Here is an 18,617-nt window from a genome sequence, read left to right on the forward strand (position 1 = left end):
GAAATGGCTTACAATTATAGAATCCTTCATCTCCAGTGGAAAAGAGAGTGTCTTTCCAATGTTTCCATTACTTTGGAAGCAGGCCAGACCACCAAGAAAGCACACTTTCAATTGATTGGCTACTCATAGCCGATCATCATAGAGTTAACTATGCCTTTATTAGGTTTGATCACCATGGAATAAGCACATCTCAACTGCTAAGCCACTGTAAATCCTGGCCTAGTCAAGCTGGCACAGAACCCTAACTATTACAATCCACCCTTGTCAACTTGATACCTACAAACTATATGCATGATCTCTAATTAAAGAAAACTGTAGTCATACTTAAGCCTAACATGACATAACTAGAACAATCAATAATAGACTGGCCCCATTTATATCCTATATGTCACAAATGAACAAAAACAAATATCTGATGCATACATACAAAATAAAACAAAATATATATATTCATTTTAATGTTCTAAGGGCACATTCTGCAAGCCAGCCACCTGCCCAAAGGCAAACAACTTGACTCAGTCCACAGACCTAGAGTTCACAGTTGCTCAGTCTTTCCAGGGCACCACTTCTGCTGTCATCTCTCTTGTGTCTGCTTTCCCAGGCAGGGATCCCACACTCCACTCATGCTCTTCTGTCTTGATGGTCCTGGGATCACCGGTTCCTAAAATGAAAGATTAGCTTATCCCCACTTTTACACATCTTCTACAATTAATTTTGCCAATCAGAATTAATCCTACTAACAAATACAATTTGGTTAATAAAATGCTATCAGTATTATCGCCATCCTCTTCTACCAGACTCATCTAGAAAAGAGGAAAATTAGTCAGTGGAGATTCTACAATACCCCTTTCATTCTGAAATTAAGCACACCCAGGAAAGACTGTAAGATAGGCATTTCATGCCTTTGTAATCCCCCATTTTTGATATCCAATGTCTAAATTGCCCATACCTATCAATCCAGTTCTGATGTGGCGCTGTAGAATAAACACTAGACCTCAATGTCAGTTTGAACCACAAAATTAGCAGTTTGAACTCACCAGCTGTTTCTCAGAAACCCTATACAGGGTTGCTATGAATCAGAATCTACATAACAGCACTTAACAACAATAATCAACCCAATACGCTGAGAAGACAAGCATGTTCCTTGATCAGAAGAATCTTCCATTCTGGTTGGTGTTTTGAGAATCTGCATCTATAAGCAAAAGTCCAGGTCATCAAATTGTAGCAATCAAATTGTATCAAACATCTTTCTCTTCATCTGGTTGGGTTCTGATCAGCTCAGCCCTAGCCATCCAATCTATGTCAAATGGGTGGTTGTTGTTGTTAAGTGCTGTCAAGTTGATTCCGACTCATAGTGACCCTGTATAGGGTTTCCTAGGAACGATTGGTGGTCTTGTACCACTGACCTTGCAGTTCAACAAATTAACCCCCAGCACCACACCAAGTGCAAATATGTGAGTTCATACACACCTTCTTGCACTTCACTCTCAGCCCTAGGTTAGGGTGTGTGAGCTCAGGAGTTTGCACAACAACCTAAACTTCACACCAGTCAGGACTTCCTCTTTCTCTCATCTTAAGGTCAACAGGTGCCAATAGAGCATGTCTAAAATCAACCTGTGACTTCATTGCTGCATTTTCCCCAATTCTATTCACACATAGACCCAGGTGGTTACCAGCAAGCATATACATCACTGGTTCCCTTTAATTTTAAGTCCTAGAATGGGATTTTCTGTGATTGGCACAGACTTTTCTGGCCTTGATAGCTTTTAAGCAAACAGCTTGCTTGAAACAAGATTGTTTTATTTTAAAATAGTCAGTTTAATTTCAATCATAAATGTGTTGTACTCCCAGCAGTTTTGGGTTTATCTGTATGTCTTTTCAAATGCAAATTTCCCAATTCTGGATATTCTGGGTGGGGCTCAGGATTCAATTTAAGACCCCATACTCTAAAAAGACTTTAAAAGCAAAAAACCTATTTCTTGCTGGACAAATTCTAACTCAGTGTTTCGCAAATCCAATCAAGTACAGGCTGAAGGTAGGCTTAGAAACTCTCTGTATTCATAATTTCTAGTATTCATTTGTATCACACATGTATGTCTTTCTTACAATAAGGCAGAAGAAATCAGTATCCAAAAGGCAAACAAATACCTTTTAAAAACACTCATGTTCAATCTTTCCTTTTCCTTTAGACTAACCCCATGAGGCTTTCTACTCCCGTAAAGATTTACACCCTCGGAAACCTTGTACAGGGTCGCTATGGGTCGGAACCGACTTGATGGCACTTAACAACAACAACAACAACCCCACTCATATACATGTGGTTTTGGGCTTCTGACAGGGTAGATACAATAGACACTTGCCCCTTATTAGCCATCTAGTTCAACCAGCTTATCTGCTTTGTTGTTATTAAGTGCCTTCAAGTAGGTTCTGACTCATAGTGGCTCATAGTAAAACTGATAAGCTTGAACTGCTGACTTTGTGGTTCAAACCAACTCTGTAGTCCAGTGCATTAACCCACAGCACCACACCAGGAATGTGCTTTGTTGTTGTTGTTGTTTGGTGCTATTGAGTCTGTACCAACTCACAGCAACCCTATGCACACCAGAATGAAACACTGCCCGATCCTGGACCAACCTCACAATTGCTGCCATGCTTGAACCCACTGACGCTGCGACTTTGCCAATCCACCTTGCTGGGGGTCTTCTTCTTTTTCTCTGACCCTCCATTTTATCAAACATGATATCCTTCTCCAGTGACTGGTCCCTCGTGACAATACGTCCAAAGTATGAGAGAGGAAGTTTGGCCATCCTGGCCTCTAAGAAGCACTCTAATTGCACTTCTTCCAAGACAGATCTGGTTGGGTTTTTTTTGGCAGTCCATGGTACTTTTATATTCTCCTCCAACACTATAACTTAAAAGCATCAATTCTTCTATGGTCTTCTTTATTTACTGTCCATCTTTCACGTGCATATGTTGTTGTTGTTAAGTGCCATCGCGTCAGTTCCGACCCATAGCGAACCTGTATAAGGTTTCCAATGAGCAGCTGGTGAGCTAGAACCACCTACCTTGCAGTTCAAACGGCTTTACAGTCCGGTGCATTAACCCACAGCGCCACACCAGCATTCATATGAGGTGATCATGGTTTGGGTCATGAGCACCTTCGTCCTCAAGCTGACATCTATGCTCTTCAACACTTTAAAAAAAGTTCCTGAGCAGCAGATTTGCCTAATGCAATATGTCATTTGATTTCTTGGCTGCTGCTTCCATGAGTGTTGATGGTGGATCCAAGAATGACGTCCTTGATGACATTTACTTTATGCAACTCTAAAAGCTGACACTCTGCTCTCTGCTAAAACTTTGTATTCCTGACATTTCTTTCAGCGAGTATAGGTAACAAAATTCAAACTAACCATTTAAAAATCAAAAATTTCATTTCCATGTCCCTTAGTTCTTTCTCTGATAAAATTTTATGTTTCCCTTGGTCTGAAGCCACTGCAATGATTCTTTTCCTCACTCCAACTACAAAAACCATGTGGGAACTATGTCTGACTTCACAAAGGAGAAAGAGATTCAAACTCACAATCAGCCCATGGCCGTTTCCTATAAAGCAGAAGTGACACATGTCTCCACCCTATATCAGTGCCTTTAAAATTACTCAGACTTGAGTTCCAATTTAGAAAACTCATCCTTGTGATTTTGTTTCTGTAGAGCCCCACTCTTTCAGTACTGTATGTTTTGACCAGGTTATCTAGAGAAGCAAAAAGTATTGTTCTTCCTCTATGTCATTCACTTCCTTTGAAAATGTCACCAGAGGTACATTTGATGTCCAAATTTCTATCAATAATATGTTGCTGATATCACATGTATTCTCTTAGATGCTACAAATGTTGTTTGTATTTCACCTCACTACCTTCTGAGCCCTTATCAGAACTGCCTTTAATGTCTAATAGTCTCTTCAACTCAATATACACATTGACTTTCAGGCACCTGAAAACTCTTCTAGCCTTTATCCATTTCCTAATTCCAAAACCACTTTTTTAATTTTAGCTATCTGTATTAGCAACACCCCACTCTTGGTACCAAAATATCTTAGTTATCTTGTGTTTGCAGTTATTGTTAGGTGACGTTGAGTCGGTTATGACTCATAGCAACAGTACGTAAAACAGAACAGAAAACTTCACGATTCTGTGCCATCCTCACAATTGTTATACTTGAAACCATTCTTGCTGCCACTGTGCTGGGGACTTCCTCTTTTTTGATGACCCTCCATTTTACCAAACATGATGTAATTTTCCAGGAAATGGTCCTCCCTTAAAGCATACCTGAAGTAAGAGAGATGAAGTCTTGCCATTGAGTATTCTAAGGAGCATTCTGGCTGTACTTCACCCAGTACACATTTATTTGTTCTCTTTTCTAACACAATAATTCAGGTGCATCAGTTATTCTGTGGTCTTCCTTATTCATTGTTCAAATTTTCTATACATATGAGGCTATTGAGAATTAAAGACAATACTTTAATAAATTAAGAAATGCATTGACTGTGAGATATATTAGGTAACACTATAGGATAAGCACAGGACTGTTAACCTCAATGTAGACAGTTTAAATAAACATATGTGCCCTCCGAAATCCTATACAGGGCTACTATGCATTGGAACCAACTAGATGGCACACAACAGTAACAACAACATCAGCAGCAAATAAAACAAGTTTATTTATAAGAATGACTGTAATATGGAATCTATTTCAGAGATACTAAAGGTTAAAGCATATTAATATTAGAATAACTGAGAGTAAGGAGAGGTTTGCAACTGAATTGTGCTTTGCAAATGCCCTATGATGTCACATGCATGGGTACCTTATTTGCATTTCAAAGAGAAACATGAGAAATATTTATCAAACATTAACAGGTATCAGGCATACTGCCAAGTCTGTGGAACACAAAAGAGAACAAAACAAACAGTTGTTAATGGTTGAAAACCACAGTCCTTATTAAAACAAAGGCAGATATTTAGAGGTCAGATATGTGCTCATCAACCCAGGTTCAACAATCCTCTAGTAAATCAGAGAACCTCTTGAGGAGAGTACCTTAATTTCAATATATGCTAATTCAGATACAAAAAAACTGCAGAGATAAATGAACAATATATGTGTTTCTCTTCTTCTAAAAGAGTATGTATTTAAAGGTTTCCTGTGTACCCATTTCACTCACATCTTTTCTCTGGCCATAGGAGCTGATGCTGTGGAAGCTCAGTGTAAGAGGTTTGAAGTGAGAGGGAGTGAAGATGGCAGGGTACTGTTTTCTGCAGATGAAGATGAAATCACCATTGGAGCTGAGAAGCTGAAGGTTACAGGTACTGTAGAAAGAGGTCTTGGATCACTGTTTACTTCTTAAAAGAATATGCAACGATCTAAGAAGTTACTTTATAAAATGTGTGATTCTCACTCCTAAAATTAAGTCTGACATAATATCGTGAAATCACATCATTTTGTTTTCGTATTGTTGCGAATGGAAGACACTGGTTACAGTTTCAGAAGAGACTGGAAATATTAGCAGTCTTAACCAAGTAAAAATAAAGCTGTTTCTTTCAGCAAAAGTACAAGGAGGGAAATTTGAGTGGGTGATTTAAGAGAGAGGAAGTGCTAATACTGCATTGGAGTGGCAAAAGGTGATGGAAAAATAAATCGCAAGATGGTTTTTGTAACTTGAAGTGTATCATTTAAGTTGAGGTTCATTATTTAAAATACAAAAATCAACTTTAGAACTGAAGGCACTGGGGATTGAAAAGAGACCCTATGGTCTCATGTGTAATTAAGTCTTAAACAGGAATAAAAACAAGACAAAGCAACATACACCACTGGGTTGAGGGAAATCATAGATGCCATGATAAATTTCTAAAGTTCGACCTCTATGAAGTGACATTTTTTAGGGCTTACAGAACAATGGAATCTCCTCCAACTATGTCTGATAGCAGTGATGAGACACACAAGCATGCTGAGCCTATGGAAGTAGAGAGGGGATTATTGCAGATAGGAAAGTTTACAGGCTATCGCTGAGAGTCTCAGGGTATGACATCACAAACAGGCAACCATTAATGGGTATGCTCAGGAAAGTTCCCACTTTTAAATACACTGTGTTCTAACTCAGACAGTTTGGCTGTCAGAGGTGCATGAGGTACTCAAGAAAAGTAGGTTTCTGAACACTTCAGTGTCTCCTGGGTGAGCAACTTACTTGTTCTTGTAGTAATAAATTGGACTATTTTTATTGTTTTGTATTTTTCCTGTCTGTCTTTCTTTCAATAAGTATCTTCTGTTCTTCTATCCTCTCCAGGATGGTCTGCTTGTCCTTTCAAGTGGAAATTTCCCACCTCAGAAGATACTGTATGGAGTTCAGGATTCCATCTATGGTCTTATGTAATGCAGAGGCTTTGCAGGAAACCTCCTTCACTGGTCACGTTGTGGCCCCATTTTAGGTATTCCAATCAGTTATAGGCAGAAGATGGATTTACAAGCTTTCTATGTTGATATTTCTGGCTATTCCTTTCTCTTCCCCTTCAGTGATGGCCTTCATAATTCTGGGATTCAAATTTAGATCTTTAATCAATGATGAGTTGGTTTTTGTATAAGGCATGAGGTAAAGGTCTTGTTTCAATCTTTTGCATATAGCTTTCCAGTTCTGTCAGCACCATCTGTTGAAGAGACTATCACTCCCCCGTGTGATATATTTAGGTTCTTTGTCAAAAATCAGTTGGCTGTATGTGGATGGCTTAATTTCTGGATTCTCTGTTCTGTTCCATTGATCAATGTATCTTTCATTGTACCAGTACCAAGATGTTTTGACCACTGTAGATATGTAATGAATTTTAAAGTCTGGGAGTAGGAGGTTTCCAACCTTATTCTTCCTCTTAAGCAGTGCTTTGCTTATCCTGGGTTTCTTTCCTTTCCATATAAAATTTGTAATTGTGTTTTCCATCTATTTGAAGAATGTTGTTGGAATCTGTACTGGGATTGCATTGTATGTGTAAATTGCTTTGGGCAGTATAGACATTGTCACAATGTTAAGTCTTCCTATCCAGGAGCATGGTACATTCTTCCATTTTTGTAGGTCTCTTTTGGTTTCTTTCAGTAGTGTTTTGTAGTTTTCTTTGTATAAGTCCTTTTTTTCTCTGTTTACATTTATTCCTATATATTTCATCCTTTGACCAGCTATTGTAAATGATATTGCTTTCCTAACGTGCTTTTCAATGCTGTCATTTTTGGTATAGAGGGATCCAACTGATTTTTGTATGTTGATCTTATATCCTGCCACTTTTCCAAATCTTCCAATGAGGTCTAGTAACTTTTTTACTGAATCTTTGAGTTTTTCTATGTATAGGATTATACCATCTGCAAATAGAGAGAGTTTTACTTCCTCTTTGCCAATTTGGATGCCTTTAATTTCCTTTTCTTGCCATATAAGCCTTGCTAAGACTTCCAGCACAGTATTGAATAGAAGTGGTGACAAAGAGCATCCTTGTCTGGTTCATGTTTACAGATAAGGCTTTGTAATTCTCTCCTGTAATAGTAATGTAGGCTGTTGGTTTTGTATATATGCTCTTAATTATGTTGAGGGATTTTCCTTCAATTCCTACACTGTTGAGGGTTTTTATCAGGAACAGATGTTGGATTTTGTCAAATGCCTTTTCTGCATCAATCGATATGATTATGTGGTTCTTTTCCTTTTTCTTATTTATATGGTGGATTATGTGGATCATTTTTTTTAATGTTGAACCATCCTTGCATCCCTGATATGAATCCCACTTGATCATGATGTAGTATCTTTTTGAGGTGCTGCTGGATTCTGTTGGCTAGGATTTTATTGAGAATTTTTGCATCTATGTTTATAAGGGATATTGCTCTGTAATTTTCTTTCTTAGTTACATCTTTCCTTGGTTTTTGGTATAAGGGTTAAACTTGCTTCATTAAATGTATTAGGAAGTTTTCCGTCCTCCTCTATATTCTGGAATAATTTGAGTAGAATTGGTGACAGCTTTTCCCTGAATGTTTTGTAGAACTCACCATTGAACCCATCTGGGCCTGGACTTCTTATGATTTGGAGTCTTTTGATGACCTGATCAATGACTTCTTTTGTTATGGGTCTGTTCAGGTTTTCTACTTCACTCTGTATAAATTTAGGTAGGTCGTGTTTTCCTAAAAATGTATCCAACTCTTCTAAGTCATCAAGTTTGTTGAAGTACAACTTTTCGTAGTATTCTGTTATTATCCTTTGGTTCCATTGAAACATCGCCCATGTAGTTTCTAATGCATGTTATTTGTGTCTTCTACCTTTTTTCTTTTGTTAGGTTTGCCAATGGTCTGTCAATTTTGTTAATTCTGTCAAAGAACCAGCTTCTTGTCCTGTTGATTCTTTCTATAGTTTTTCTGTTTTCTATCTCATTTATTTTTGCTCTAATCTTTATTATTTCTTTTGTTTTGCTGACTGTAGGTTCCCTCTGTTGCTCTGTTTCTAATTGTTGTAGATGCTGTGTTAATGTGCTTGCTAATTTTGGTTCTATCTTCTTTTTGGATGTGTGCATTTGTTGCAATAAATTGTCCTCTCAACACTGCTTTTACCATGTCCCAAAGATTTTGGTATGTTGTGTTTTCATTTTCATTTGTTTCCAGGAACTTTGTGAATTCACATTTAATTTCTTTACTACCCTGTCACTTTTCAGCTGGGTTTTATTCCATTTACATGTATTTGACATTATTTCCTTGATATTCCTATTGTGATTTCTAATTTAAAGCACTGTGGTCTGAGAAGATGCTTTGTAGTATTTTGATATTTGTAAATTTATGGAGATTTGTTTTATAAACTTAAACATGATCTATTCTGGAGAATTTTCCATGAGCAATGGAAAAGAATGTGTACTGTGCTGTTGTTGGGTTTAGTGCTCTGTACATATTTATGAGACCCAGTTAGCTGATTGTGTTGTTTAGTTCTTCTGTGTCTTTGTCAAGTTTCTTTCTGGTTGTCCTATCCATTTTTGAAAGCAGTGTATTAAAATCACCCATTATTATTGTAGTTTCATCTATTTCTTTCTTCGAATCTATTAGAGTTTGCTTTATATATTTTGGAGTGCTTTCATTGGGAGCTTAGATACTTATTTTGGCTATGTCATCTTGTTCAATTGTCCCTTTAATCATGAGATAATTTCCATCTTTATCTATTATGCTGGGTTTTGCCTTAAAATTTATTATATCAGAGATTAGCAATGCCACTCCTGTTCGTTTTTTATTGCAATTAGCTTGGTATATTTTTTTCTATCCTTTGATTTTTAACCTCTTTTTGACTCTGTGTATGAGATGTGTCTCTTGCAAACAGCATATTGAAGAATCTTGTTTTCTCATCCATTTTGCCACCCTCTGTCTCTTAACTGGTGCATTTAATCCATTTACATTCAGTGTAACTGTTGATGTTGTTCTTGTTGTGTGCTGTGGAGTCGGTTCCGACTCATAGCGACCCTGTACAGGGTTTCCGAAGCTGTAAATCTTTACGGGAGCAGAATACCTCATCTTTCTCTCAAGGAACAGTTGGTAGTTTCGAACTGCTGATCTTGCGGCTCACAGCCCGATTCGTAACCACTACGTTACCAGAGCTCCTTATAGATAGGTATGGATTAATTGCTGCCATTATGTTTTTTTTGTTTTTGTGTGCGTGTGTGTGTGTGGTGTTGCTGCTTTCTTAGTTCTGTGTGTCTTCCTTTGTTGAGTTCATGCTTTTTGTGTTCTTTCTTGTGAGTTTACTCATAGTTCTAATATTTCCATGTTCTTCTTGTATTTTTGTTTTCTTGGTATGTTGTAAAGTGTTAATTTTCTTTGAGGTTACCTTATAGTCCATTGACTTCCTCCTCCATTTAGTGCAGTCTGTTTTATCCTGTAATCTACCTGACCTTCTCAGTATCTGGATCTCTGTTCCTATGTGTTTACCTTGTTTCATATTGTAATTGATAGTAGACTGACCTCCCAGATTCTCTGAGTTTGTTCTTATAGTTTTGTTCTGTTCTAGACTCTTTCTTCTGTCTATTTAGTTCTGGGAGGTGCTGGCACATATGCCAATCTCCAGTTGTTGTCTGTTCTTGTTGGTTCTCATTCCACAGAACGCCCTTTAGGATGTTTTGTAGTGAGGGTTAGCTTTGGAAAAATCTCTTAGCTTCTGTATCCTTGAATGTTTTGATTACACCATAGTGTTTGATTGATAGCTTTACTGGATAAAGGTTTCTTGGTTGGCAGTTTTTTTGTTTCAGGGTTTTCTATATGTCTCCCCATTTCCTTCTTGCTTTCATTGTTTCTGCTGAGAGATGCTAGCTAAATCTGACTTGCCTGCCTTTGTATGTAACACTCCTCTTTTCCCTAGCTGATTTCAGCAGTATCACCTTATCTTTGATTTTGGAGAACTTAATTATGATATGTCTCAGTGATTTTCTTTTGGGGTCTATCCTTCCTGAGGTTCATTGAGCTTCTTGAATGTTTAGCCTTTCACTTTTCAGGATGTTAGAGAAATTTTCTTCCAGCAGTTCTTCAACTATTTCCTCTGTGGATTTGTGTGATTATTCTTGTTCTGGAATGCCAATAATTTTTAAGTTATTCTTCTTCATGTTGTCCAACATGAATCTTAGACCTTCTTCAGATTTTTTTTTTTAATCCTTTTTTCTGTTTGCTTTTCTATCTTAGTGGTATTGAGAGATTTGTCTTCCAGATCACTTGTTCTGTCTTCCTTCTTTTCTATTCTACTTCTTTGCCCTTTCAGTGTATTGTCTAGTTCTGTTATTCTATTCTTGGTCATTTGGACCTCTTTCTATAGGTTTTGAATTGTTTCCAATGCTGTATCTATTTTATTTGATTGTTCTTTTAATGCTTTCCTGACTTCTTCCTTATTTTTCTCAACTCCTTTGTAAAGTGTTTTGAAACATTTTATAAACTTTTTTTTTTTTTTTTTTTCTGAATTCCTTCTCAGGCTTTTCAGAGGCCTGCCCTCCTTCCAGAGTATAGTCCAGGTCTACCTCTAGGTTATTTGTTTCAGACATTTTATCATGTTTCTGGACATGTGCTTACATGGTCATCTGCTTTTGCTTCTTGGACATGTTTAGTTTTTATCTGTGGTCTTAATACTTAATTGAGTATGTGTTTTGTTATTTTTTTATGTTTTTGATTGCCTCCAGGTAGATGTGATCGGGATGTGGCCTTTCATTTTCACTCTTCTTGTTGCTTAACTCCGAGTAACTTTCACAGGTGTTGTCTGCCTCTCTGGTATATGGCAGTTGGTATTGGTTCTTGCCTGGCTTTTGGTATTTTATAAAGTATGACTGTAGCTTGACTATATGGCAGAAGTTTCTGTCTCTTGTTTAGTAATATGTGGGAGAGAAAGAGTCCCCCAAAGGTGGAATGAGGAGCATAAAACAGCAAAACAGCAACAGCAAAGCAAAAACCCCCACCAAACAACAACAACAAAAACTAGATTGTATACTGTAGTCTAAAATTGCAGAAAAGGGAGAGGAGGGAGGGAAGAAAAACCAAATCTGTGTCCTAATATGAGTATGACTTTAATGTCCTCTTTCAGCGTCTTACCTTCAAAGCTGTCTGATAGATTTCAAGATGCCACTATTGGTTATTATACTGTACCTCAGAATTTAATTTAATTTTGGGCCTGTTTTTGTTTTTAAACTCTTTCCCTCTCCACACCTCTTGTTCTGGCCTTTTCCCTATTTTAAAAATAAACAAACTAAAAGAAACAGTTCAATGCTGGCTCTTGGGTTGAGAGTGTCTATGTGCATGCATGGCTGAAGAACCCACCAGTGATGGGGGTTGAGGCACCCCCTCTAGTCACCAGACTGGAGGTGCACAAACAGTGGCGGGCCAATGAGCAGATACCAGAATAAAAGAAAATCAGAACAAAGCAAAACTGACAAAGTCTATTGTCAACCTTTGCTCTGAGGTTCCTGCAGCATTTTTCCATGCTGTGTCTGCTATCCTGCTTGGTCTTGCCATTCTGTCTTGCCCAAGTTATCGGCTCTGGGCTGCCAAACCTGGCAGATTCAAAAGTATGTGATTTCTTACTTCCCTGTATAGGTTCCCTAGCTATAAGCCTTCAAACTTTAAAAATATTCCTACCTATGTGGTTCTCAGTTTTGGAGCTCTGCCCTGAATCTGCTTTGCCTGTTTTTCTGAGGTATTGCTGATGGCGAACTTCACTGCATCTCTACTGTAGCTACCATCAAGGCATGCCTCCCATATCACTTACTCTTGCTCTTTTTTCAATTTCTTTCTTTCTCTGCCTCGCACATGTACACATAACCTTGTTTATTCTTCATAATGCTATTGAATGGCATATTCTGTATTTCCTAATTATTTTAGGCATGCCCATAATGAGTCTTATAATGAAGAGCTCTGCTATATGCTTTTAGAAGATCCTCAACAATGTAATCTGAGGTAATAACTGCAGAATTTAAGCAGACATTTATAAGGGATTTGAAGTCAAACATTTAAATTATAGGAAACACAAAAGAAATATGAGCAGGCCTGTAGCAAAATATTCTGATTTTCTCTTGATGTTGGTATGCAAGAGACTCCCATTGTTAATGAAAATGCTAATTAGAAAGTATTTTGGTTTAATTAGTCCTTCCTACCACATGCGACTCTGTGGGTTAATACACCAGACTGCAAAGCCATTTGAATTGCAAGGTCAGCAGTTCAAGCTCACCAGCTGCTCCTCGGAAACCCTATACAGGGTCACTATGGGTTGGAACCTACTAGACTACACTTAACAACAACAATAACCACACACAGTCATATCTCAGTTTCTCACAGTAGATCCCATATAGACAAGACATAGATACACACACAGGAAGGCAAACCCCCACATAAGCACAAACCTTCTATGAGCTTACTCTTTCTTTACCAGAATAGCAATATATTAACTTAAAGTAGCTTTATTTGCTCCTAAACAACAACAACAACAACAACAACAACAATTTCTAAAAAGAAAAGAAAGTAAAGATATCACAGGTGAATATAATTTAAAATTCCATATGCTTAAAGGAGAAAATTGCACAGAGCATAGCATGCAGTTTAAAGGCATTGGGATTAATTAATAATCTCACATACCCTTTAAAGCAGTGCTTGAAACATTTGACGAATAACACTACAAAGAGGCACTGACTTCAGGGTGATCCATATAAATTAGGTAGCTGTGCTGACAAGACTTCAAAGTTACATTTGACAAGAGATAATATGCAAGGTTTATTCTAGAATTTAAAATTTGTGATATGAAAATTTATTTTCAAGAACTTTTCATTGGTTTTAAAATGAATATTTTCTGGCTTTGTACTTTATGAGCAATGGCATTTGTTTCAGGGTGACAAAAGTGGATGAATTTATTTAGATAATGAGTGTGTCTATATACCTGAGGAAAAAATATTTATGCCTAAAATTATTTATAGATCTTGTGTAGCTTAGTATATTTACATTTACCCTATTTAGCAAGTACATTTATATTTATCCGACTTAACAACTAGCAAGAATTTACCTCATAGGTTCAAGTATTACTAGGATGCAGTAAAGTAGAAGTAAAATGGCAAATACTTAGCAGAATGTCACCATTTGTCACCTCACCATTCACAGATCCACCACTTTTTGAACTGTGTGTGAGAAATACTTTAATTAATGACTGTTAATTATTTACGTCAATGTGTCTTTTAAATTTGTTTTTATATGAAACTCCAAGAGACTACAACTTTCCATCCATGGAAAAATTAGGTTACTATGTTTGTATCAACACTTATGAAACAGCAGTCAAAATATCAAACGATGTATTGCATTAAGCAAATGTGCTGTACAAGACCTTGTTAAAGTGTTGAAGAGCAAAGATGTCAGCTTGAGGACCAAGGTGAGCTTGACCCAAGCCATGGTATTTTCAATAATCTCATTTGCATGTGAAAGCTGGACAGCGAATAAGGAAGACCATAGAAGAATTGATGCTTTTGAGTTATGGTGTTGGAGGAGAATACTGAAATTGCCATGGGCTGCCAAAAGTACCAATAGATCTCTGTTGGAAGAAATGCAGCCAGAGTGTTCCTTGGAAACCAAGATGGCCAAACTTCGTCTCTCATACTTTGGACATATTGTCAGGAAGGACCAGTTGCTGGAGAAGGATATCATGTTTGATAAGGTGGAGGGTCAGAAAAAAAGAAGAAGACCCCCAATGAGATGGATTGGCCAAGTGGCAGCATCAATGGACTCAAGCATGGCAACAGTAGTGAGGTTGGGCCAGGATTGGGCAGTGTTTCTTTCTTCTGTGCATAAGGTTGCTATGACTCGGTTCTGACTCGATGGCACCTAACAACAACAAACAGATAAAGTATAATGAAACATTTCAGTCAACACTGTTACTATTGTTAAATATTGTCCAGTTAATTATCACTCATAATTATCCAGTATAGGGATTCTGATTAAGAATTAGTAAACTAAGTTCATCAGAATAATAACAAATGAATAATTAAATAACTCTAGTTATAATTTAAAAGTTGTATTTAATAATAATTTTCCAAATTATTTAAAGCTAATAGAGAAAACTATTGTATATATTTTAACATTTTGTGTTATATTGAAACAATCATATTATAATACATATGTACATACATACATGCATGGTATGAATAAACTAACATGAATATTTGGAAAAACTAGCTGCTCCTTGGAAACCCTATATAGGATAATTATGAGTCAGAACTAAGTCGACATCGCTTAACAGCAATAGCAATAAAGCAAGAAGCTCTGATACTAAGAAAGTTAAGTACTTGGCTGCTAACTGAAATGTCAGTGTTCAAATCTACTTAGTAACTCTACCAAAGAAAGTTCTGGTGATTTTCTTCTGTAAAGATTACAGGCAAGGAAATCCTTTGGGTCAATCCTGCAATGTTTCATGAGGTTGTTATGGATTAACAAAATGATGTGTTGGCACCTAACAACAACAACAGCATCAAATAAGAATAGCAGTATAAACTCAGATTCCAGGCTCATCTGTAGGGAATATTACATAATCCAACCAACAGGTCTAATGAAACTGATTAAAAATTTAAAATTCCTAAAACCACTCATTGGCTGCTGGTGTTGTTAGCTATTGTTGAACCAGTTCTGACTCATGGGAACTTAATGTACAACAGAGCAACACTTGCCATTTTCAAATTCCAACATATCTGAGGCCATTGTGAAAATGGTAAGACAGATATGTCTTAAATTTCAGTTCCTATATAACTATTCTTATTTAGATGAAAGCATGTTGAGAATGAGGCAGAAAACCTGTTAAGGGCACAGAGTAAATGGATATGTTACTTTATATCTAGTCATCTACATGTATAAATTGCTCATTGACTTCCTAATATTATAAAATAACTAAAGGAGCTTTGGTAGCATAGAGGTTACGAATCTGGCTGCAAACCTTAAGGTCAGCAGTTTGAAACTACCAGCTGTTCCGCAGGAGAAAGATGAGGCTTTCTGCTCGTGTAAAGATTTCCAGCTTCAGAAACCCTGTACAGGGTCGCTATGAGTCGAAACCAACTCCACAGCACAAAAGCACCACCATCTACTTTAAAAAGCAAAAGAAAATGTAATTATGGGTATAATTATATAGGTAAGTGGAGATCAAAATAAAATATGTAACAGGGAGATGACAAAAAATATTTGAATCAAGATATTCTAGTAACTTTCGTTTGTGGAAAATGATAACTGTAGGAATAACTATAGGAAAGAAAAACACAAAGTCAACAAAACCATAATGAACAATAATGTGCTTAAAATTTATAATTTACTCTTAAGATTACTTGATGTGGATAGTTCAGAAGTAGTTTGCTCAAATCTGAAATGGAAAATGAAATACTTTTTAACATATGTCATTGTTGTTAAATGCTATGGAGTCAGTGGTTCTGACTCATAGTCACATTGTATAGAGTTTGCAAGGCATGCCTAGTGAGTGTGAGCCACTGACCTTGTGGTTCAAACTGAGCTGGCAGTCCGGTGCTTTATCCCACAGTGCCACATCAGAACTCCAAATATTTTTTGACCTTAGTATGTCCTTTCTGTTTTGCTGAATGTGTAGGAATTTTATACTTTAGTTTGCGTATATACACCTGAAAACTTTATATTCATATGCAACCTATTCCTTACTGCTTCTAAAGTCCTTGGAGTTGGTTCTAACTCACAGGGATCCTATAAGAGGGCTTCAAAAGCTTTAAATCTCTTTGTTATTGTTATTAAGTGCCACTGAGTCAGTTCTGACTCATAGTGGCCCTGGAAAGGATTTCCAAGAAGTAGCTGGTGAGTTTGAACCACTGACTTTGTGGTTAGTTGTTGTTGTTGTGTGCCGTGGAGTCGGTTCCAACTCATAATGATCATGTACAGGGTTTCCAAGTCTGTAAATCTTTACAGTAGCAGAAAGTTAGTGCTTATTCTATAGACCACACGGGGAAAAGAAAGCCTCATCTTTCTCTCACATAGAGAACAGAGGATTCAAATTTGTACTTCCTGGTATTTGGTAATATTATTTAATGCTATTATTTTTAAAAATCTGGTGAACAAATATAAGAGTCCAGTAGTATAAGCACTGGACTGCTAACCACAAGATCAATTATTGAAACCCACCAGCCATTCTTTGGAAAACCTATACAGGATTGCTATAAATTTAGAAGATGCTTAAATTTAGAACTTTCAAGCAGAATTAATCAATTGCAATTTGCACTTCCATTTGTGTTCCAAGTAGTATATTAACTTAGAAAATAAAGTACATGTGTAAGTCATTGCTCTTTTTCAAGGAAAGACTTTAGCATGACGTTGTTATTGTTAAATGCCATCAAGTCAGTTCTGACTCATAGTGACCTTGTATAGGGTTTCTGAGGAGCAACTGGTAAGCTTGAACCACCAATCTTGCAGTTCAAACAAGACTGCAGTGTGGCGCATTAATCCACAGCGCCACACCAGGACTCCTTAGCATGATAGGATACCTTTATCTTAAACAAAAGCTTATTAGTTGGATCTAGACCTATTTGGCCTGTGGAAGAAAATGGGAAAAGCTAAATGCATTGAGGAAGGGTATCTCATTTTCCCCAGACAGTAGCAATTAAAAACTAGCAATAATTAAAAAAGAATTAAATAATTTAAAAACTAGCCAAAAAAAAAAGAGTAATTAAACCAGTTCCACATTCATCCTGTGCCCTAATATTTATCTGAAAGCCAAGGGCCGGATCCCTTTGTCTCTGTTTTAACTGAATGTTTGGAAGAATAGACAAGTTCAAATGCTTGTCTGACAACAGAAGAAAGGCTTTCCTGAAGAGTTGTCTTTCAAATTAAACACCATACTTCTGGGTTAAAATCAATATTTTCTATTTTGGTTTTATTAGTTAGTCCTCTATATTCTTGTTCTTGTCTGTTAATTTGGTAAGCTGTGATAGGGTCATCTCTAAGATCAACATTTCCATTAGGTAGGCCCATTGTTCCAAGTGCTGTCCAAATGCCAAGACGTGGTAACACAGCTTTCTGGATGGAGTCATTTTCTCTGAATAGTATCTGAAGAAATGAGTCAGGAGCTGAAAGAAGTGATGCACAGTACTTAAATTTCTCTGTAGACTTGGATAAACTACTTAACCCAGGTTTTGGATTGCTTTATAGATAAAGATTTCAAGTAGTCACTAAAAATTAGTGTTTATCAACCTTCCTCCAAAAACTCTACAGGTAAAAACAGATGTCAGTTTTTAGTGTATGAATAATGAGCTATGACACTTCAAAAATAGATGTGTTTTCTCTGAGGCTCTTCCTGGCGGTCCTTGCAATGACTTACTTTTCCAAGAACTCATTTAAAGCATCCCTAGTTTTATTTTGTAAAAGCAGAATTTCTGAAAATTCAATTCAGAATGGAAATGTGAATAATGTCATAAAATAGAACATCTGCAACAACACAGCAACAAAAAGTGATCGCATCAACTGACATCTTTTCAGTGTATTAGATTTAGAATTTCCCATTTACTCTTTCAGTTTCTTAAAGCTATAAGCCTTAAGTCTACACAATGTCTCCAAGATGCAAATTATCTTGCCATTGCATAGATGAATACTCTGACTTCTTAAATACCATATTGAAAAGTTAAAAATATGTATCTCACAGATTTTGGTCTTCCAGAATTGCATTTATGTTCTTTGTTTATTATCTAGGGGCTGGTCTTTGGCACTCAAGACTGTCTGCATTAATTTTCATGGTTTTAGGGCTTCCCTCAAGTAACAATTGGTCAGCTCCCTCCATATTTCAAATGTCTCCAACTTTTTCTTCTGCCTCATCTCCATTACTCCCTCCTTTGCCAACAACCAGAAATAGAAGCTGTCTCCTTTTAATTGTTCATGCAATTACATTAAGCTCATTAGGAGAATTCAGAATACTCTGCTGATTTCAAGATCAACTGATTAGTAGCATTAATCACATCTGCTGAGTCCCTTTTGACATGTTGTTGTTGTCAGGTGCCATCGAGTCGGAACCGACTCATAGCGACCCCATGCACAGCAGAACGAAACAATGCTCGATCCTGGGCCAACCTCACCAC

At 36.9% G+C, this 18,617-nt stretch overlaps 1 protein-coding gene across 1 annotated transcript in view; it reads left to right on the forward strand.

The window, feature by feature from the left end:
• Positions 1–18,617, forward strand: part of SGCZ (sarcoglycan, zeta) — a 718,425-nt gene that overhangs the window by 589,182 nt on the left and 110,626 nt on the right. Inside the window, exon 4 of the mRNA XM_006834475.1 lies at positions 5,232–5,354. Within this exon, the coding sequence (XP_006834538.1) occupies positions 5,232–5,354 (123 nt within the window). The remainder of the gene's footprint in view (positions 1–5,231; positions 5,355–18,617) is intronic.

The sequence above is a fragment of the Chrysochloris asiatica genome, unplaced genomic scaffold (assembly GCF_000296735.1).
Source record: "Chrysochloris asiatica unplaced genomic scaffold, ChrAsi1.0 scaffold00011, whole genome shotgun sequence".
Lineage (NCBI taxonomy): Eukaryota > Metazoa > Chordata > Mammalia > Afrosoricida > Chrysochloridae > Chrysochloris > Chrysochloris asiatica.